The 23,421-nt window shown below is 40.5% G+C and overlaps 1 protein-coding gene across 1 annotated transcript in view; it reads right to left on the bottom strand.

The window, feature by feature from the left end:
- cntfr (ciliary neurotrophic factor receptor) overlaps window positions 1-23,421 on the bottom strand; it is a 121,912-nt gene that overhangs the window by 5,216 nt on the left and 93,275 nt on the right. The window contains exons 5-7 of the mRNA XM_070924759.1: window positions 19,163-19,326; window positions 4,334-4,402; window positions 3,761-3,881 (exon numbers count right to left, since the gene is read on the bottom strand). Coding sequence (XP_070780860.1) covers window positions 3,761-3,881; window positions 4,334-4,402; window positions 19,163-19,326 — 354 coding nt within the window. The remainder of the gene's footprint in view (window positions 1-3,760; window positions 3,882-4,333; window positions 4,403-19,162; window positions 19,327-23,421) is intronic.

The following is a 23,421-nucleotide window of genomic DNA, read 5'->3' as shown; positions in this document are numbered from 1 at the left end:
ACATACAATCGTTCCTATTGGCGAGTGCAAACAGAATAATTATTTTCTGCGAAGTAAATGTGAATAGGTGTTTCCTTCCATGCAAACATAGACAAGACACTGAGTGACAGTAACTCTGACACATCATGCAATCAATCCAGGTGGCCTTTTTTTTAAAATGTTATTTTGTATGAATGAATTTGTCCCTGTGGTGATGACTGTGTGGGTGGGGGGTGACATGTGACAAGGGCCCCTGTCTGGACTTGAACAGATGACGTAGTTGCATACACCCTCGACACCTCTGCTCTATTTATTCTTTTCCCCACTTCCTGGTGAAGTGGACGCATGCAACTGTTGCTTACATGAATGCTTTGTCTATATGACATCAGTGTCTAGTTGAAACATCTGTTTCCGTTAGCCTTTATCGCATCTTCTCTTTGCAACATTTTTCAAGGTTTAAAAGTTTCCTCCCATGTTTTTTATGTACAAATTTAAAGTGCCCATTATTCCTTAGTTAACTAAGGCTAACTGCCTATATTTTAAAGACCAGAGGGATAAAAAAAAAAAAGGATGGATAAATGGTGTATCCATCATTGGGAACCACAACCCTTAAGTCACTTTATTGATATTAACAAAGCAGTCGTGGCTGCACACAGTCGCTACACAGATGAAATAGGAACAAAGGGTGAGGTGACCAACGTTGAGAGTGAGAGAAAAGGTGAGTGACCAACAGAGAGAGAAGTGAGAGGAAAAGGGGAAAGAAAAAGACTGAATGGGAGACCTAGAGAGGGAAAGAGAGAGCAGGAAAAGGAGAGAGGGAAGGGAAGCAGAGAAGCCACAGCTGGATCGAGAAGAGGCATGAGGAGAATCCCAATAACCTCCTGTTCCCTGGGAACAAGGATAATACACTGTGTACTGAGTCAGTGTTTATGTGTGTGTGTGTGTGTGTGTGTGTGTGTGTGTGTGTGTGTGTGTACACTGCATGCTATCAGACAGAGGTAGTGTATGTGTGTATACTGCTTATGTGTGTTTGTGTGTGAGGGAGTGTTGGAGCAGGCTGCGTGTTCTGTGTGTGCTGTTTAGCATGAGTTTGTTTGGATGTTTGTAGGCGTGCGTGAGCTCAGTCAGTGTTGACTGGGATGTTCAGTGTGCAGTGCTGCTCGTGACCAACAGGAGTCACTGTTGCACTGTAAAACTGTTGAGAAATGTCAACGGACAGGCAGAGAGACGGAGAGAAAGACAGACAAAATATTTTCTTTGAAAGATTTGAAATTGGGCTCATATTGTCAGTTTTATACGGCACGGTTTTAGGATAGTTCTTCCCTTCTTTGCCTCATATTAACCTGCTTGGTGTAAAATTCATGTTGCACAGCTTACTCAAGTGACTTTAGTCAATATTTTGACGTGCAATGGTGTAGGTTTGGATTCAGGACTGAGGGGGTCACAGTGAAAATAGAAAGCAATACAATCCAAGTGTGCAGTGTTATTAATTCAGTAATTATATTTAAATCCACATCTGACACTTTGATAGAGACCTGATATTAGGAAAATATTATGTAATACACATTGTCGCACCTACAAAGGAGGTGGAAGTCCATTTTCAGCCCTGATCAGTGTATGTAAACTTTTCTCAGTACAGCCTAACTACCTCCACCAAGCCTGTAGGTGGCTTTTAAGACAAAATCCAAAAAAGTCCAAAAGTCTGAGTAAGAGGAAACTGTTTTAGTACGTAAGAGATTTCAGTGGACATACTGTATATTGCATATGGCGCTTTCCAAGGCTTTTTATTTCATTGTTACAACAGTCAACAGTCAAAGCCATTTCTGTTTTGAATATTATAATAAAGTATTCACCAGTCTGATGTGCAACTGCCAATGGTGTAGATAAACGCTCCCTGTAAGATCACTACAGGTTTAAAAATGTAGAAAATGTGAACTGGCCTTTAAAACCTGTCCAGTCATAGTCGCTGTTTATTCATTCACAATGTGTCCTGCCATTTGTGCATTGCTCCTCCAGCGTGCTCGGAGAGATGTGAACAGAAGAGCGTTCAGACCTGGAATGGATGTCCTGTTGTTCAGGGATCATCAGCGCGTTGAGAGATTTCGATTTGACGAGCGAGCCATCCTTGATCTCTGCCACATTCTGAAGGGGTGCCGACTAGATAATTCCCAGAGATAGTTTTTGTCCTTGTGTGTGTGTGTGTGTGTGTGGCAGGACACACACAAAACATAACAATCCATAATGAATTTAATGTCAGATTATTATTTCACATGCATACAAAAACCCAGAAAGTGTAGTGTTATAATACAAGTGAGCCAATCTGAGGCTGTAGGAGAGACGTGAGCATTTTTCAAAAGATGGCACAGCTTTTCCCCGAGGCAGTGTTCAGGCGCGCAGGTTGATGTGTGTCGATGTGTCTGGAGGCTGTTGGATCTTATAGCTAAAGCTGCGATAAAACTTCAAGGCTATCAAATGCTTATAGTGTTCTCAAATTAATGATAAAGAAAGTTATTAACCAAACTTAATTTCATACCTAAGTGGTTCAGGAAATTTACTGTGTGATAGCCGTGGGCACAAAGAACAATGTTAAAAACATTATAGGAATACTTTATTACCATCACGATTTCTCCAGCTGATGGACTACAAGACTGATAAAAACCAAACAGTATTATATAAATACTCTTGTAATATTTCTACATACATGCAGGCACACTCAGTGTAAGCCCTGGGTCACTCTATCTTTCTCTCTTTGAACTTCTCATCTTGCATATTTGGGGAATTAATGAGAGAATCATTAACTACTCATGACAAGCCATCTGAAAGATACTAGCATTTATCCTTGTTCTTACTTGTATTCTATCCTTCTAACCTGAACCTTTTTAGCAACATTAGCAGTACGACTCTTGGGATGGCAACGTTGGCTGGCCGGTCTACCACTCTGGTCCAGAATGAAATATTTCAACAACTATTAGATGGGTTGCCGTGACATTTTGTACAGACATCCATGGTTCCAAGACAATATCTCCCAATGATTTGGTGATCATTTGACTTTTTCTCTTGTGCCACCATGAGGTTGACATTAGTAGTTTTGAGTGAAATGTCTCAACAACTATTGGATGAATTTCCATGACATTTGGTACACACATTCATGGCCCCCACAGGATGAACTGCAATCTAATAACTGACTGTAATCTGACTTTTCATCTTGCACCATCATCAGGTCAAAATCCTAATTTGTCAAAACTTTGGTTCATGACCTGCAGAAGTAATGATTTCCCATCAGCCTCAGCTGTACTTTGTCTTCATGTCTCTGTCATGCTGACAAGCTAAAATAAGAAGGTAAACATGGTAAACATTATACCTGCTTAGCATCAGCATGTTAGCATTGTCAGTGCGAGCATTTTAACATTTAGCTCAAAGCACTGCTGTGCTTAAGAACAGCCTCACAGATATGCTAGCATGGCTGTAGACTCTTGGTCGTGTTTCATTATAGCATTTGCATTCATAAATTGGAATCTGCTTCATCATTTTAGTCAGACAACTTTGTATTTAGTTTTTGACTGAAGGAGAGTGTTCATTTTAAAGCGGATATGCTGTATGCATTGGAAAACCTCAATCCCATAGAGCTCCACACAAGAAAAACTTCTTTCAATCTTGCCGGTGCAGACTGGATGGTGTTTTCATAAATCTAACCTTTGAATCTACGTAGCTGACTTAAGTCACCAACTCTGAAAGCGACCCTTACGTAACAATAAAGGCTTTAACTGAGGCTGTAACGTACCGGTAGAAAAGTCCACTTCGGTTGTAGAAGTGATCGGCAGAGGATCTTCAATCCAGGGTGTAGCGTGGACAGCAACACTCCAGTCACTCCATGTTCCAATCTCTGTGTCCTTGGCAGCCACCTGTTGAACACAAGGACAGTAGAAGGTAGTCAGTAAATTATAAGCACATAAATACATATATATTTGTATTTGATGCCTGTTAATTTGATTTACATACAGTTATTATGGGACCATAAGGTTCACTCCCTCTGATAAAACTAAAGATAGATGGATAAAATTCACTAGTGGTAAACACTGGTTATGTATCCATCTAATAATTCTAACATTCATCCATCTTTTACACCCACAGGAGAAGTATTTTGGTAAGCTAATTTGAAATCAAAAGGCTATAGGCATATCTTATTTTTGGAAAAGGTTTTATGTTCGTTTACCATCTGTTCCCTAGTTTCGGGGCTGCAGCTTTAAGAAATTATTGTTCTTGAATGCTTTTGCAGATAACACAGAATTAATTGTGGATTGCATTAGGTCTTAAATGATCAGTCAGGTAGAAACGGCGAGACAGGTGATGTTACCTGGATGATGTATTCCTTCCCAGCATAGGCATCGGTGATGATGTGGGAGGTGCTGTCAGATAGCTCCACCTAAACATCCGATGGAAGAAAGCAAGTGGTCAGTTTGGATCAGGGAGCAGCACATTCGAGTGAAGTTAATTGGGTTACAATAGGATGACTTTAAGTAATGTCTATGTTATTCTTGAAATCTATTCATTAAGTAGTAAACCACCTTATTTAGGAATGAAACTGGTGTATTTTTGAAGCAATAGACAGGTCTCTGGATGGGTTCTATGGCCCTAGGGATATGAAATGTTCAAAAAATGATCAGCTAAAAAAGGTCAACTTTTGGTCTGAAAGTCCTACCCTTCTGCCCATATAGGTCCGACCATAAATGAGTATAGCACTCCTAGCCTGTCCTGAGTCTTTAATGTTTTAAGGTGGGTAGATTCAGCCGTGCCATACAGAATACATTTTATATTTAGTGCTCATTATTTACAACACACCTTTCATCATTATTCTGTGCATGCATAGGTCAAGTCTGTTGCTTTATCCTTGCTGTGTTTTACATTTCACTGTTGAATTGATTGAACCTTGATGCCCCTGCAGCCTCCACACTCCACACATACCAACACTCAGACACGCATGCAAAATACGAGTGGCATAATTGATGATTATACCAGAAAGCTTTGGCATCAATGCCACACAATTGTATAACACAATATAATGCATGCCAACATTTGAAAGCCTTTTGTGCACACTTTAATTTGCGGAGCGCAACCGAGAATGAACTAAATGTTTGAGTCAACGGGGAGTGCATAAGAGAAGGATTTGCTGCCGCTCTGTAATTTATGGTTAGTGTTGTGCATGTGTGTGTGTGTGTGTGTGTGTGTGTGTGCATGTGTGTGTGCATGTGTGTGAGCGAGTGTTTGTTTGCCTTTGGCCTGTGTCTGACAGACTGAAGGAAAAATAGGAAGGAGGGTGCTGCCTTTTCTACTCCTGAAGTCAAATTAAATGATTTAGTGACATTCCTGTTGCCTTCTGCAGTCTACCAACGGGACACACATACACACGCACGCACGCACGCACACACACAGACTAGGTGAGTCAGGCTGAATCTAGAGCCGGAGGTTATCTGAAATCACTAACATAACAAGGAGTTTATTTATTGTGCTGATGTGACAATATATAATGTAAACACAAACTCAAATTTGGTAATAAGCAACAGAGTTACTACATTTCACCAATGCTAACAAAACATGAGTTACTGAATAGCAGCTTCTCTGCTAGAGAACAGCAGTACAGTAAAGAATCTGTTCTTCTTGATGATGAATTGGTGATTGATCGTGGTCATCTTGATAATCTCAAGTTGTTGCTTGTTGCCTGTATATATCACGATGCACACAAATGCTACAGGCACTGAAACACACATACAAACACAAACATAGTGTATATACTGTAAACTATAAGGAGTAGATCAACATCATTTTCATTAACATTCATTTCTGCAATTTGATACTTGACTTCACTATAAACTCATATCTCATTGTCTTATGACTACTATCAGCTCATGGGATACAGTCAGTTTTTCAACCTCCACGCACTGCAACACTTGTTTGGGGGCTATGGCCAGTGTTTTTATTGGTTATGATAATCTTGGGAACACAGTGATATCACTACAACGAAGTGTAAGCCTGAGAGCACCTGTAATGACCCCCGTACAGGTAAACTGCACATGCTCAACTATAGTAAGTAGTTACAGTCCAACCCAACTAACACTTTTATTATTCACCTTTGATTTCTCTTAAAAATGATGTATTACTGATGGAAATTATGGCCAAGACTACAAAAATAAGACCTACGCTGTAATAAAACAGAATTGTCTTTTAAATAATCTTGGTATCTGCAGGGCTCAGAACAGACTGTGATCTGATCAAAAACCCCTCACACCACCACCATATGATCTTTGCCAACCACCAGCCGTAACCAAGCCTCCGACTGGAGTTTCCCTTTCAGTTCTTCAGAATGTGCAAATCTGGAGTCGATCTGACAAATAACCCCCTTGTACATCCCCAGCATCCGCGCTTCCTCTGTCTTCCTGTAATCTCCCTCTCATCGCTCACCCTCTCCGTAAAGTTGACCCTCCTGTTTTCAACTTTGCCTTGATCTTCACAGCCTCTCTCCAGCTGCTCTGATTCTTTGTCTCTCGCCCCCCTCTCCCTCTGTTTGGAAGGAAGTTTGGGCTTTATCTGCCTAACCGAGCGCTACATTTACAGGCTTAATTTCATTAGTGGAATGCAATAACAATGTCATCCGAGCATGTGTGCGTGTTACATGTTCCTGTTGAGTGCTGTGTATATGTGTGGATATGCTTTAGTGTACATATAGTGTGTGTGTGTGTGTTCACAGGCGTGTGTGCAGCCTTTGAGGCTAACTCTTCCACTGTTTATATGTAGTCCAACCAGCGTATCCAACCATAGCTTCTATCAGCATTCCTTCCTGACTCTAACGTGTATGTGGGTGTTCATGTGTGTGTGTTTGCATACTAATGTCTATGGTGTGAAAATTTGCGAAAGTTCAGTCATACACGTACATCTGTTTGATTCCGTGTGTTTGTGTTAATCTGTGCATGTGCCTCCATATTTTTGAATGTGGGTGTGTGTGCTTGCATTTGATATGAATGTAAAAAAAAAAAAAGATAACACACGTATACCAATTTGGGAAAATATGCCTCCCTACATTTGTGTTTCTTTGTGCACACATGTTTACACTCATGTCAGTACGTGTCTGTTGCATTGTTGTTTGTGTTTGCAAGGCTGCACTGGAACTGGTGCTTTTGTGTGTGTGTGTGTGTGCGTGGGCGCGCACATGTATGTGAGTATATGTGGAGGAGTATATGGAATAAACAGCTTGCAGATAAACATTTCCAGAGAGATGGATGTGCTGCTGCGTTGCCAAGTGGCTAAACAGGGAGCAGCGAGAGAAGCACTTAATATCACGTACTAGAGGGAGGGAGGTACTGAGAATGAGGGAGGGAAGAGGGGAGATAGATAGATGGAAGGAGGAGATGCATTTTGGAGAGGCTGTTGCTATTGCTGCCAAAAAACACTGTCAGATCACTCACACTTCAAGACCAAGCCTGTGTGTTGTGGCAGTGGTGGTGAAGTGATGTATATTTACTTGTTGCCCTGTGTGTGTGTATTTATGTTTCAGATGTGTCTGTAGGGCTGATGTATTGTATACTAAGTTGTTCAGAGCTGCAAACAAAAAAACCCAAGACTTTTGCAGTATTCATAAAAGTGTGTGCAGTTGTATGCATGACTCATCCACACATACACACACACACACACACACACACACTCGCACAAAGGAAAGAAGGCATACGAACACACAAACACACTGCCACCCCTGACACCCAAATATTTACTTTACCATAATCATGTCCCATTGACTCAGTGTAAATATACTGTATTCACAAAAGCCAATATATAATATGATGATGATAATAATAAAGACTCTTCCCAAATGGGTTGACCACAAAATGGTATATTTAGAAACTAATGATCACTAAATGTCCTCACTCTGGAGAAATTGCCACATTTCATGCATAAACACAATATGTTTGTCCATTGTAAACAGCATATGTGAGCATGAATGTTTGAACACAAGATGTCGGCCTGGTATTATTGCGGGGATCCACATGAGAAGCAGCACACCTGGATTCTCTAACTCCTTTGAACAAACATGAAAATGCAAATCCATTCAAGTTTCAACAGCTTTACAGTAAAATATAACTTGAACCACAGAGGCTGCAGTTTTAAGACTCTTCTTGAGTCTTAAAACTGCAGCCTCAAGAAGAGTCTTAAGATTCAACTAACTGCAATCAACTGCTCCCTTAGCTAGAACAACAACTTCGCCAAAGTAATTCTGATCAACTAACTAGCTGCTGCAGCTGTAAGTAAACACAGTACGCAGACACAGTAACCAAACATCTGGTATTAGCAGCTTTGTTTAGCTAAATTAATAAAAGGAAATGTTAGTTTCTGTGTCTGTGTATTGTGTTTATTTACAGCAGCAGCAAGATCGTTTATTTAGTATTATTTCGACATTGTTGTTGCTCTAGCAAACAGGTGCTAACTGGCTAAACCTGGTGGCACCTGGTAGCAGGCGGCATGTGATTGGCAGAAAAGTGAGAATAAGAATGATGAAATATGTCCTAATACTGAGTTGAGATTTAATAATTTCTCATTTTTTATTTATTTGTTTTACACAATTTATTCATCTGATTATTTCATACTTTATTTAATATTGAACACTTCAGGGCTCCTTAAGAGTGACACTGATCACTGATGATATGTGCTAAGGAGTCACAGCAGATGTTCAATGCATTCCAGATGTTATTTTGTGAAGAAGTGTCATGTTGTACACACATCGCTTGAAGCTGCCCCAACTACTTTTATCTTCATCACTACCAGAAGATGGCTTTTGACATGTGCAAGCTATGGGATGTATCTGTAGGCAGAGATCAGTCATGACGAGGAGGACAAGAGTTCTCTGGGTCAGTGGGAAAATAAATGTTGACATACTGTGGACTATATATATATATATCTTTCTACTATATATATAATCTACAAGCTATACGAATTGTATATAAACAAGGAAACAAACTAAAAGAAATGGCTGATTATCTGAGACAGTATGTGTGCTTTGCAGAAAGAGCACACACTGCAGAGGCTACTGGGTGTTTTATTTGTGATATAGATACAATGACAATATGTTATGTCAAACTATTCTGGTGCAGTGCCAAGATACAACATATGCCAAGAAAAAAAACAAAAAGACTGGGAGTGAGGAAGACGAGGAAGAGAAGCAGAAATTCACTCTCTCACATACACAGCTTAATGCTACAATACACACACACACACACACACACACACACACACATATGCACACACTCCCCGAGAGCCTTTACACAAATCCAGACAATGCGAGGGGCAGAGAGAGGAGATGTGAACATTCCACAGGGATTGCATAAGGAACTGTGAGAAAAAGAAGTGACCCTTTACTTTTCACACATCCTTTTTTTTCTCCCCCCCCTCCCTCTTTCTTGGGCCTTCTTTAATTGTTCAACCCCTTATCTTGCTTGCCACATACTCTATCCTATACTTGTGTTTACTGCTGCAAAAACCTCAAATAATTTTCCCACTTGGATCAATAAAGTTTCATCTCATCTTATCTCCTACAAATATACATTTATAGTGATGCTGTGGAAATGAAAAGAAAGGAAGGAGCCCCAACTGACTGATTGCTCTCATACTAGGGGTCTAATAAGTCCAATAAAATGACATTAAACATCTTAATTATAACTTGCAACAGGGAGATAATATTTGCTATCATATAAGTTACCCACAGACACACATGTTATGGGACAAAGCACCACACATGTGGGTCAGAGGTGGAAAGGACAATGAGATAGGCGGAACAGTAGGGAGAAAACATATAAAGAAAGAGACGAGTTGACAGACAGAAGAATAGGGAAAAATGAAGAGGCTGAGAAAAGAGAGAAAAAACAGAGAGATGCAAAAAAAAAAAGAGACAGTCAGAGAAAGCAAAAGAGAGACGGAAAAGCAGAGAGAGGGAGACATGGAGAGAATTGGCGTCGGTGGTCAGATCTAATCCAGTGAGCATGTCTGTTGTCCTGGAAAGGAAACCCAATTATATGGCACTTCCACTGGCCCGATGGCACTCTGTGTGTGTATGTGTGTGTGTGAGTGTGTGTGTGTGTGTGTGTGTGCGCACTGAGAAGGTTGGTCTCATTAGGTTGACTGACAGCTCCCATTTTTCCGCCGCGCACTCCTCCCATTTGAGAACACACACACACACATGCACAGAAACGCCAAATCCAGGGGTAATTTCTCAGATAGTATTTCCCTCTGTGAAGCTCCAATCGCCATAGCAGCAATTACTGTAAAAGGAAGCTAAACCCCCCCCAGCCAATCGAAAATCCTGAACCAGACCTTGCACCCTTAAAGAGCATGTGGTAGATTCAACAACAGAGCGGTGGAGGAGTCTCTACATTAACTCTTGGCTTATGCCGTCATGCCAGCATGTCAAAAATGTCAAACACGAACACGTTATGAAAGATAAAATTTGAATCGGAATTTATCTGTAAAAACAGCTCCTGTCATCTTACCAACGTGTTTGTTCTGTGCTTATAGTTCTACCATATACCATGTTATCTGAGCTCCCTTTCATTCAGCCACTCCTAACAGTTCATTGGGTGGATATATAAAAAACGTATATAAAAAATACAAAAAATCTGCACATTTTCTTGGCGGCCTGTCCAGCCTGTACCCTGCTTCTCGCCAAATGTGAGTTGGGATAGGCCTCAACCCCCCCATGACCCTGCACAGATAATGCATGTATGGATGGATGAACGTTCTTTTCTTTGTCAGTGATTTATGTAGGAGCTGTAAGTGGACTGCATTTATATAGCTTCTTTACCCTGATTCTTTATCCATGAGCCCCCTCACACACATTCATACACCAGTGACTTGTTAGGAGGAACCGGGGATCAAACCCTCAACTATGCAACTATGGGACAACACGACCTACCACAACTGCCTGAGATACTGTCACCCTGTCAATGCTTCATTTTATGATAATTTAACTCTGACAATGAAATTTAAAAGGTGTTTACTTGGCTGGCTGCTACAATTATTATACAGTTGCCTGTAATTTGATGAACAGATTGTATTGGGGATCAATTGATTAAACTTGGACTGGAAGTTAGTTAGGTCTGTGATTTTTGTGCCAACAACTAACTTTTAAAGCTTTGAATATTATGCTGTGTTCAAGTGCTGAACAGAAAGTCTGACAGTCAGGACTCCTAAGTGGCTATTAAATCATGCGCTGTTTTGTCAGATAATCAAACCCATAAGACAAATGACACATAGCATTAAATGTTATAGATGCTGCAGTGTAATAGGTTGTCAGTTCTGACAGCAAGAGATATAAATTAAATGGAAGAAGATGAAATCCAACTAAAACAGCTAGCTACAGCACAATGAGAATTGTATCATATTTGTACTGCAGCTCAGCAAGCTCACAATGGTTATTTCTGCTCAACACTCTCTAAGGCTGCCTCCTTATTTGCATCATTTGTCAGAAAGCCTCAAATCGAATCACCAGTCTCTCACTCAAATCACCAGATGGACATTTTTTTTTAAATGCCCCCCCCCACCCCCCCACCCCTCCCCGTGTTGCTGCTGCCCACAGAACGATACATGATAAAGCTGAAGCTGACAGAACATGATGAGTGGTGAAACTGCTGTACGCCAGCTGAACCGTGGTTCTCAAAAGAGAGCGTTGCTGCCCAATGGCAGCTGGCACTGCTCATCAGAAGTTGTTGCCTTTGGGCAAAAAGACTTTCTACAAATGCTTCAAAAATCCCTCAAAAAAGTGGAACGTCTGGATGCTATTGAGCAGATAACCAATATTGAGAATTTTTCCTAGGCGGACTATTCTTTAGAATAACCAATGCATTTTTACAATCCAGGCAGCCAGTGGTTCCTGTTTGTTTAATCAGAATCAGAATCAGAAATACTTTATTGATACGGTTTTAAAATCACTTCCTTGCTGTGTTCACTTTCTGGGGAAAAAAATCTGCCTTGTTTGTCAGATCTTTACAAGCTTTGGTGACTTTCATGTTTCATTTAGTGACTTGAATGTTCATTCTATCAGAACTTGATTAGCCATGAGACTAAAGCCCCCGAGATGAGGTCCATACAGTGTATGTGTGTGTACTGACATCTCAGGGCAGATAAGAGTGTGTGTATGACAGCCTACGGATTGACATGGTGATATAGAAATCAATAGAGGCAGAGGAGAGGGCAGTGGCCCCATTTATCTTCATTCACCCCTATACAGTAAAACCTTCAAAGCACCACAAACAGAAAACATTGAAAAATCCCAAACTGCAATCTGGGAAACACACACAGGATAAAAAAACTCTTACTTTGATGGGTGATATGAGACCTGGTTCTAAAATAGTGTTTAACAGAAAGAACAACTCCCTCTATATTGGTCTTGTTTTCTGTCTCTATCTTTCTATTTATATTTTCTGCTACTGTCTTTCCTCCTTCTTCTTATATAATTTTTTTTGTACTTCCTTTATGGCTAATAGAATGAGAACAAAAATTGGATTTATATAAAAGGATGTACTGTATATTGGTATGCTTATTAGATTCTGTCCCAAATGAACAAAAGCCAACAGACTGCACAGTGTTAGCCCATAACAGATCTACAGTATGCATCTCTGTATGTTTGTGTAAATGTAAAGAATACTATCCAACTTTAATGTATTTCGACAGCAGAACTAAATGATGATGGGTTTCATATGTGACAGGACTGAATCTGTGTGTGTGTGTGTGTGTGTTTGAAAGATGGGGTTTGATAAATGATCTGTCTGAAGCAGTGTCCTTTAGATGGGATGTTTTCCCCAAACAAGGTCTAAACATTTATCATGTGCACCCATAGATACAAATGGATGGCTTGAGGGACGGCTGGTTAGATAGCTGGCTTAATGCATGGATGGAAGGATGGGTGGACGGTAAAATCCTGGATTGCTGAGAGTGGGAAAAGTGGTAGAGCGGCACGGGAATGTGAAAAGGAAACAAGAAGGTAGGGCTGGTAGGGAGGTAAAGTGAGAGGGGGAGAGAAAGGCGGGAAGGAGGGAATGGATGGCACTGTTTAGCTTTCATGATGTTCAATGTCAGATTGAGTTGAATAACCTCTTGTTCAGTGTCAATCTCTGCTTTTCCTTTGCCATGATAATAATGTTACTCACAAAACCACACAGCACATATGAGCACACACACAACCATGGAACACGGACAAAATCATACAAAAAAGAAGGAGCATGCACAGAGAATTACACAGGCACATACAAGCACAATCAGTACAGTATATCTATGCAAATCTATTTACCACCACACACACACACACACACACACACACACACACACACACACACACACACACACACACACACACACACACACACACACAAACACACACACACAGCTCCTGGCTCACTATTGATTCATCTAAGTGCTCGCAGGACGAGAGTGACTTTTGGCAAACATACAAAGACCATTATGACATGGATGGAGAGGGAAAGAGAAGTGTGTTGATGGTAGCAGAGAAGAGTCATAGGAACGTGAAGCAATATTGACAAAGAAAAGAGGACAAGAGGAGAGAGGAGAAGGAAGGAGGGATACAAAAAAGAGAGGGAGGGAAAATTAGAGAGGGAGAAAAGGCGACAAAGAAAGTGAGGGAGGGGGGGGTGGGATGGGTGGGAGAGGGAGGATGCAGCATGTCAGACAGAAGGACAAAGGAGCAGAAATGTAGGGTAAATAAATGAATGAAAGGCTAAGCTGTGCTGACCAAGCGGACACAGATTAAAGGAAGAAGATTTTAAGTCCCCCTCCCTTCTCTGCTCCGGCTGCTTCATACATTGTGTCCCTCTGTTTCTCTTTTCTTACATCATGAACATTTCAACGTTTGTACTTTTCTGCCCCCTATCGTGCATGTATATACAGTATGTGTGGGTGTGACAGTGCATGGACAGCCTGTAGGCGGGCAATCATACGGAGATATACAGTGTGGGCCTGTGCATGCAATGCAAATAAAAACATCATCTCCTCAAGTCATTTTTAGCCTTAAACGTCCTGTTCTCTTGAAACGACAAGTTTCAGTACATTTCCAATGCAAAACTTTCAATAACACAATAATATTTCAATCATTGTCCAGAATTTAGTGCTAGTATCTTAAAAGCAAGAAAGAATAAGGGTGATTGCTGCACTACAATTTAGAAACATTACACTTCTTGAAACAAGATCATTTCAGCCTTGAAAACAGGTTGAAATGATCGTCCTGCACAGGCAGACTGTTACCCTGTTTTAGGACTGAGATGGAGATTTGCAGTAGTGTGTGTATTTGTGCATGTGATGAATGTCTGCTAACATAATATGGATAATCTGTGACTGTGTGTGTTCTTTGTTTTCACATGTACACTCATGCATATGCCTGTAAGACCACTTGGATAGCATTTGCATGTATATTAATCTTTGTAATTAGAAGAACAAGAGCGTGTGTGTGTGTTTGTGTGCAAGTGTGTGTTCATCCATATGCGTAGCAGCATTTAAGAGTGTGTATGCATGTGCTTGTGTTCATTTCTGTCTGTGTTTCCGTGCATGAGAGTGTCTACATGAAAATGTGTGCGCTTTCAGTCGACTGGAGTTCAGCGTCATTCCCAAAGGGCAATTACAGCGTAGCAGATGCAGTTTCATACCACGAAGAGAATATTGAGCAATCTGAAATTGTTCTTATCACAGTTACTGGACCATTGCTTTAATTGCAGTGAGAATTTGAGCTCACATCTCAGTGAAGGGAGAGCGTGAGGGTGGGATGGAAACAACACAAGGCCATGGGAAACCGCACAATTCACTGAACATTCACAGGCACACAGATGTATTTTCATGTGGCAATTCCTTTGCGTCTTTATGACACCGACATAATGTGAAGCGCAAAGTAAAATGTCATGCAGAAGGAAAAACAGCTTGGAAACTGGCCCGCCATGTTATGTTATGTAGACTCTTTTAAGCCGCAGCCTAAAGGAAAGACATCATCGTCTTTATAGAGTGGATGATCAGGGTAGTCAAGGACCAAATTAGCCTTTTTTTTATTACTCACTTAAGTGCAAAACAGGGGCGGTGGCCTGTACTGCTGCATCATTTGATTTGCTTCAGTTGAAGCCTGTAGCACACACCGAACTAAAGACAGAAGTAGTAAAAGTATGGTGGGCAGGATGGGCCTATCTGAGGAGCAAATGTGAGGAAATTTCCACTTTTCTGGAGGATTGATGCACGTAAGAAATAAGACAGCGGTGTATCACGATGAGTCGATGTACGTGGGACACCATACCAGGCACCAGCACAAAGGAAGAATCAATTCATTACAACAATGCACATGAACTTGAAGCAATTTACTTTATCTTTAAAAGAACAGGTGCTGGCGTAACTTCTTTGCAAGCACACAAGAGGACACAAGATCGCATTCTACATTCAGCAACATCATGAAATCTTATCTTTCAAGTAAGTCTGGATGATATGGCTAAAAATGAAACTCTTTTTGTCTTCGCCTTTCAGTACGTCAGTTTGCAAATCATTCAACGACTCAAGATGCCACTATTTCATGGCTTAACATATTCCAGAGGTTTTTGTCATTCCTCTCTCTTTTCCTCCCTTGAACCATTCATCTATCTTCCTTTAACTTGAAACACCTTGTAACTGATAGCTTATAAAACTTCAACTTTCAAAGTAGCCTCAGGTGCTCCCTTTTCTTGTGTCTCACGCTTTCATCCATTTATCTAACTGTTTGAGGCTGACATTGCTCCATACATTTATTTTCATGCTCCCCTCCGTATGACAGCTTCTCTTTTTCTCTCCTTGCCTCTCTCATTCACCATCCATTCTTATTTCATTTCTATAATCAAATAATGTAGTCTCAGGGTTATACGCTTTATTTAACATTACTTCCATCTTTTTCACATGCAATAAGCACTTCGTTTCCTTTCCTTTACTCTACTCTTTGTCACCGAACCTGGATATGAGTCAACATTTCAAACGTTTTTGTCACTCCAGAACACAAGTCTAAATGGTCTCATGTATCTATCATTGTGCTGAATGCTCTCTTCTCTTTACTGTATCTACCAGAGTCTGCTATCTATTAACGTTTTTCTCCTCTCCTCTCCCTCTCTTTCTCTGATGCACTCCATTCATCTCTACTTCAAAACTTTTCCTCATTTTCCTCTTTCGGTCTGAATCTCCATCACTCTAAGTATCTGGGCCAGTCATCCCTTCATTCCTCAGGAGGATGGATGGTTTCCTCTAAAGATCAGTCTGATCACACTACCGCTTTCATTTCAGACTCAAAACACATTGCAAAGTGTTCCATGTGAAAGCCATTCTCACCAGGTTCTGCTGTCTAACCACATTAAAAAGGTAAATTCCTGAGCAACACTAACCACTTCAATTAGTATTCAACCTCTGAGGCTATAATTAATGAAGTATATGTGGGGCCAATAAACAGTGTATCGTATTTTGGCAACCTCATTAAACTCCACTTAATGATTTATGTCACGGCCTCGTTTAAAATCCACATTTTATACAACAGTGTGATACGACAGTCAATCACTGAACGACATTTACAGTATATTAAGCTATGATTAGCTCTGATGGCAGTAGCTAGTGACAAGCAGTCATAACCAACAGAAATTGTTCTATGTACAGTATACTCTTAACATGACAACACCTGTACATGCACATATGAAAACTGCACAGGCCCCTCAGGTATTCAAGAAGGGCAAACTGGGTAATATGTTTATAATATAATAATATAATCACAATAAATTGCCATTTTGTTTCTGCTTCAACAGTCTGACATTGTGTTCATGTTAGCCAATTTCCGTTTGGGAGGGGGGTTATTTTGATCAAACCAGTGAGTAGTGACTGATGTATCTGTAGCATTGACAGGATTTTAGTCGACACAGAAGCTGCAGTAGCAGTTGGTGGACACACATGCAGTGCTGTTTATACTGCACTGGGTGCATAGCTGTGCATGGACAAGATTATACATGATTAAACATGTTTGTCGGTGTGTACAGTAATGGATTTTGGCAATGCAGATGTGGAAAATACAATTTGCGCTTTCATCCCGCCTGTCAAAGCTCTGATTGGCTTTGTTCTTCTCCAAGCGGAGAAACAGATGTCAATGAGCAACAACAGACTATTGATTGATCTCCAATAAATTCAACTCTGGAATGACAATAAACTCTTATCTGCTGGTTGCCACTTATTTCTAAAAGGCTGACCGGTGGCAAGAATATTCTTGAATCAAGTTGGCATCTTGATAGTTAGTGGTAAAAAAACGGGGGAAACCATGACCATCAAAATTCCACACCAAGATCAACGCAGCAAACACTGTTAACCAACACATAACAAAAGGGGCAAGTGCAACTGTAAGTCCAGAGGTGACGGGTTAAGAATCCCCCCCTCTGAAAACCACAGTTACTGCTCCAAAAATGAAAACCATGACCACGGAGACATTCATCAAAGAACACCGCAAAAAAGCTGTCATCAACTGTATTTATGTAATTTTCAAATTACGTGTTCTTACCCAATCCAAATATTGACTTAAGGTTTCCCATCTTTCACGTTATGCACCAGTTCACATATTGATTGATTAGTGGTGAGGGCGAGAGAGGAAACTGAGAGTGTGTGTCAGGTTTAATCATTGATTTACACCACAAAGATCTGAGGCGTTATTATAACTTCCTTCATTCCAACTGCTGTGTGTGTGTGTGTGTGTGTGTGTGTGTGTGTGTGTGTATGTGACTTAGAGACAAAGGGAGAAAGAGAGAGAGATTGAATGTGCATGTGTGACTGAAGGTTTGTGCATAGATGTAACACATGTGTAGCTAGGTAACTGTGGTGAGTGTAAAAACATGTATGTACAGTGTATATAAATGTTTGTGAGCAATGTGTGAATAACTTAATTTAGTTCTACGGTGTCTTTTGTTCTGTTGCTTTTTGTTTTTTTTTATCAGTCCATTAATCATTTAGTCTGAAACTAGTCTAATCGTTGTACTTGATAAATCACTCGAAATATTAAAAGAATTTTAATTGCTGTAATTCATTTTCAGTTCCTTGCTGCGTAGGGCCTGGAAGAAGCCTAATTAGGAAATTAATATCAAGGATGTCTTGCGTATGGGTTTACTCATCTCAGGTGCATTTGCATCTTTAGTTCAGCTTTGTTTGATCTAGTGGTGCCAAATAATGACACTGAGGTGCTGGGAAATGATTGGCTATACTGATATTTTACTTCATATTATTTTATAAATATTACATTGAACAAATGACACAAAAAACTCCATTCTCCACAATGTTTTAAAGAAGAAAAGAAAAAGAAAACCGCTGTGATAGTAAAAGAAAAGACATAGAAAAGATAGGAGAACAGAGACAGAACAGTAGGACAAGATGAAAATATTGATGTAGCGAGGTAATGATAGAGACAAAGACACTTGTGGAAGGGTACATACAGGGATGGAAAGAGTGAGAGAAAGACAAAAAAGAAAATGTGTATTGCTCTATAATTCATATGTGTGTGTGTGTGTGTGTTTCCATGTGAGGGTCTGTAACCCAAGTTCTTGGAACAACACCTTTGCAGACCATTGACGTGCATGATAATAACGGTGCAACGTTAGACCTTGGTAGAGGGAGCTTTCATCCCAGGAATCCTATAGTGGACACATATGCTTTTACTATATGAAGCCCTAAGGGAACTGAACCCACAAGAATACAGTCAGATACAGTAACGTACACCAAAGAAACTGAGCGATTATGTCTGACCTGGGATCAAACTCAAACGGCTCAAACAGGTTGGACCATTTCACTTATAACTGACTGTTCTCAGAGGCATCTCTCTCTGGACAAAGATGTTTTTGTCTAGATATTTGGTTTATGGCAGAGTCATTACATGTGTCAGCCAGATTTTTTCAGGACAAGCTACGAGCCTCATAAGTGAGAAGTTAATTCAGAGTTCCTTTTAACAATGCGTGATTAATGGCCATGTGCTCAGTTTTCACTGGAGTTAGTGAAAAGGAGTTTGTTTTTCCTGTCTGGATTCTTGACTCCTTGTAAATCATATAGAAAATAATAATACGTGAATAAATCTACATGATACTGATAGAGCTTAAATGCCAAACGCACACACAGAAGCGCTACTCACATGCTGCCACTGCTCCCGGATGAGAGGCCGGTATCGAAGGAAGTATTTCAGAGGGAAGTTGTCGATGTCAGGCCAGGTGGCAGGGCTGTGCCAGGACACCTCCAGCCTTCGAGCGTTGAAACGGATTGGGGTCGCTGTCACTCGCTCCGGGGGGTCTGGTTTGACTGCCGGGTGGATAAGAACAATTAGTTAAAAGGGCATCCCACTGATTTAACGCATAAATGTCAGTTTACTCGTCATGGAGAGTACTACTCAGCCTGTGTAAACAGCTGTTGAATGTCTTATGTGGCTATGAAGTCTGAGAAAAGTTAAGGCATATTCATATTACAGTGGAAAAACAAGGCACTTTGCGGCGCCTTACGCATTGGTTGGAGCAGTATTTGCCACTCTGGAACTCCTGTTTAGTGCAGTCCTATCTTAGCTAAAATGTTAATGTTGCTAGCAAGTAGATCATCCATCTTTCAGTTCAAGGTCAACAGCGATTGGTTGCGCCCACAAAGGACAGCACAGCTCGGGTCAAAGTTCAACAAATTCACTGCACCCCCTACTCTGCTCAGTGCACCGTGGACATCCAGAGCCCAGAAGTTTTAGTAGCTTTCATGACTTTAACCATTCTTTCTTTAATCTGTCTCTAGTAAGTCGCAAGAGTAAACCCCTTTAAGGTTAGGAAAGTCATATATAAGAAGGGGTCTCTCTACTTCCAACTCTGAGAAGAAATATCCTTCTTCTAAGAGCTACTATTATATTTATTATTGTAGTATTTTCTGAAGGTCACCATGTACTTTAATGGAAAAAAAGTAGTTAAAGGTGGGATGAGGGTGGCATTTGTTAATTCATCAGTGAAAGAAGGCAGTGAGCACAAAGACAGAAGCTGAGAATGTTTGAGGGAACTGTGGCGGGGCATGAGATGAAAAGCCATCGGTCCCTAATGAAAAGCCATGTATAAATGTTGTGTCTCTGAATACATGTCCACTGAGAAAGATGCACAGACAGTGAGATTGAGAGAATTCAATTCAATGCTTTTCAGAAGATATTGAATGACCCAGTCTTTGTTAGATCACTCCCACTAGGGAACACACTGGCCTGCCTCTTTAGCTACATGAAACCCTTTCTCAGCCAGATACACACATGACATTATAATAGGAAATGGATAGCGGCAATTACAACCCTATGTCTGCATACACACAGATATAGTACCAGAGGATGAAAGCAATTTGGGTAAAAACAGTAACAACTAACATGTAGAAAGGCAGGTAAACAGGCAGCACACAGGCAAACACAGACACAGACAGAGACTAAAAGACAGGCATCTCTCCCAGTATGACCTTCATAGAATGAATCATTAAAAATATGAGAGATGGATGGAGATGATAAGAGACAGATAAAACCAGACAGACAGCTTTCTCTCTTGAGAAAGAGATGTTAATCTCATTGTGACCTTCGAGGAAATGTGTAAAAAGATGAAACAGGGATGGGAAGAGAGAAAGAAAAGTGAATACAGGCAGAGTGAAACCAAAGTGAAGTCAGAGGAGACCAGAGAGCAGAAATCCTTGCTGTCCACATCCGCTTTGTTCAACAGTACATAACGGAAGGAAACATGTGGAAACAACACAAGCACAGAACAAAACATGAGAGGAATCTGTATGGGTGGGGTGTCCCAAAGGCTTTTAAAGTATTCATCGGACTTGAAACATAGAGTATTAGCTTTGTGCTGCATGAGTAATGAACGCATCCTTCATGATGATGATCTCTGGAGGAGGTGGGGAGGAGGGGGTGGGGGGCACCTGGAGCCTGACCAAGCACGACTATTAATACTAGAGCTGAAAGACAGAAAGGATTTTCTCTTAAATGAAAAGTTTCAAATCCATTGAGACAATAATAATAAGAGTCTGGGACTTAACTGACCAAAACAGATTTCAAGAAAAATACTTTGAAAAATGCACAACTGATCAAGAAACAGATGAAAGTAATGTTGCAGGGAGATAGACACAAGCTACCTTTGTTCTGCAAATACACAATTGCCAACTACTGATGAATAACTCACAATAAATCACTGAAAAAAATAGGGTAGTGTAATGATGTTAATACAAGAACAGCATGTCACACATACTGTAAATGACCAGAATAAGAATATAGTAGACAGAGCACTAACTCTTACTGTGGGGGGAAATGTTAAAAGATGCAGCAACATATGAGCGGTGGAAAAGAAAGAAAAAAAAAAAGATGTGTGATCATACGGGTATAATTTTATGACATCCCATTGTTGCGCCTGTCCATGCTTGGCCTGAAAACGTCTGTCATGCCTCCCTTGGCTCTGTTCATTCAAATTTGCATCCACATTACTGTTCCTCTTTCTTCCTTTCAGTCTCATGTTGCAGCAGTCACTGCAGCCCATTGTTTCTCTTTTTTGTTCTGGTGATGCAACTGAACAGGTATACTGTAACATAAAAGTCCAATCGTTCAAACAGCTACTTACGAGAGCATTGCTATGTCTGCTGAAAATGGAAGGAGAGAGTGGGAGGGACAGTATCTAATCCTTTCTTACTTAAAAGAAAAGAAAGTGTTGCTTAAAGGTTGTCCTGGTGGCTAAGGCCATGCAGCAATCAAGCAGTAAAATATAAGAGGTCTGCTACAGCTAAAATCTGCATGAAGAACCCAATGTATGCGTGAGTGCATTCTTTGAACATCCAATTGTAGTGTTTCTAAAACCATCATCATGCGTCATCTAGCCCTTTCACTTAATGCATCCAGTTGTGACTGCAGGGTTTTAAAAAAAGAAAAAAAAGACATCTAAAACTCTGCAACTCCTCTCTCCGCTGTCCTCACACTACACCATATCCCCTTTGAAATAAATGGGCTTTTCAAAAAGAAACAAAACAAAGAAGAAAAGTGGAATCTATTCATACAGTTTTACAGTAGAGCAGGTGCTGGATGACAGCATCTAACTGCGCACTTGAACAAATGGGAAAAAATGGGGAGAAGTAGAGTGCTTCGATCTGCAGTGAAATCCTAAAAAATCACTTTGAAAAAGGAAAATGGAGCAAAAAAAGGGGTAACACAACAGCTCCTCCATACACAAGGCCTACACCATTTTCAGTCAAAATCTTCGAGTAAACACGGACAGTGAAGTGTGTAAAAAATGCTACTCTGTGTGCATTTTGTGGGTGTACTATAAATGGGATAGATATGTTTAGCACACTTTGCAGATTAATATGTAAAGCATGGCAGCACAACAATTTGATTTCTGAATTGGATTATCTACTCGCTAAACCAAAATGACACAAAATCTCCTGTAAAACCACTTGAATGACTACAAGTGGCATTTCCTTCATTCACAGCGCTGCTGTCTTATTTGTTCAAAGCTGCTAAAGGCAAAGAGGAAATGAATGATTACAGTCATACTACAACTCAGACTACAGTGAGTGAATTTGAAGCAGATCTGCATCACTTGGGACTTTGCCTGTGCCTCTGAGATGTTTATCTGATGGTACAACTGGTCTTAAGAAGTCCGCTGCTGTCCTAGAGAAAGTTGTACTTTTCAAGTTTTGTGCGTGGTCGTAATTAGTGCCTCTCTTAGCGAATATGCCTCTAAACCTCTGCCAGCTCTAGTTGTGCTCATTTTGTAGCCAATGCTGATCTCTGGCCTCCCTTGTGGGGACGACTGAACCTGCAGGAATTAGCAAAATATCACAAAGACCTGAGTTGCTTTTGGCTGAATGAATAGCACCAGGGTGTTATTATTAAGTATTAAAGCAGTCTGAACCGGCTGTCATTCATTTCAACACTTTAATTTACTGGAATCTACTTTTACTGGCTAGTCCTGGGACCTGGGACACTGGTTTGCCTCAAAAACTACCACAAAGTAACCGCATATTAAACGAGAATATGATCACTCCACTTTATAAGTATTGATTAAAAGAATGACACAAGTGACAGATGATTGTTGAAAAGCTACTGTAGCTACACTCACCCTTTGTAATTAGGTTACAGTATATTCACTTTAATCACAATGAAGGAGTGATATAGTAGCAGGTGCTCAGGTTGGCTAATGTCAGAGATGACAAAATAAATCTTTGCAAGTAAAAATGCTTTAACTGCAGAAGCCTTTACACTTTGACAAGATCAGTTATCGATTGATCATCGCGGCACTAGAAAGCTTTAAGTTATCATTTGATGAGTCTGGAGCATCCTTGAGGGTTCTCTTTGTAACTGTACCCGGGGCATGCACATGTGAGGACACACACACACACACACACACA

The sequence above is a fragment of the Enoplosus armatus genome, chromosome 18, assembly GCF_043641665.1.
Source record: "Enoplosus armatus isolate fEnoArm2 chromosome 18, fEnoArm2.hap1, whole genome shotgun sequence".
Taxonomy (NCBI): Eukaryota; Metazoa; Chordata; class Actinopteri; order Centrarchiformes; family Enoplosidae; genus Enoplosus; species Enoplosus armatus.
The sequence above is the reverse complement of the archived record's forward strand: the minus strand, read 5'-3'. Positions and strand labels throughout refer to the sequence as shown.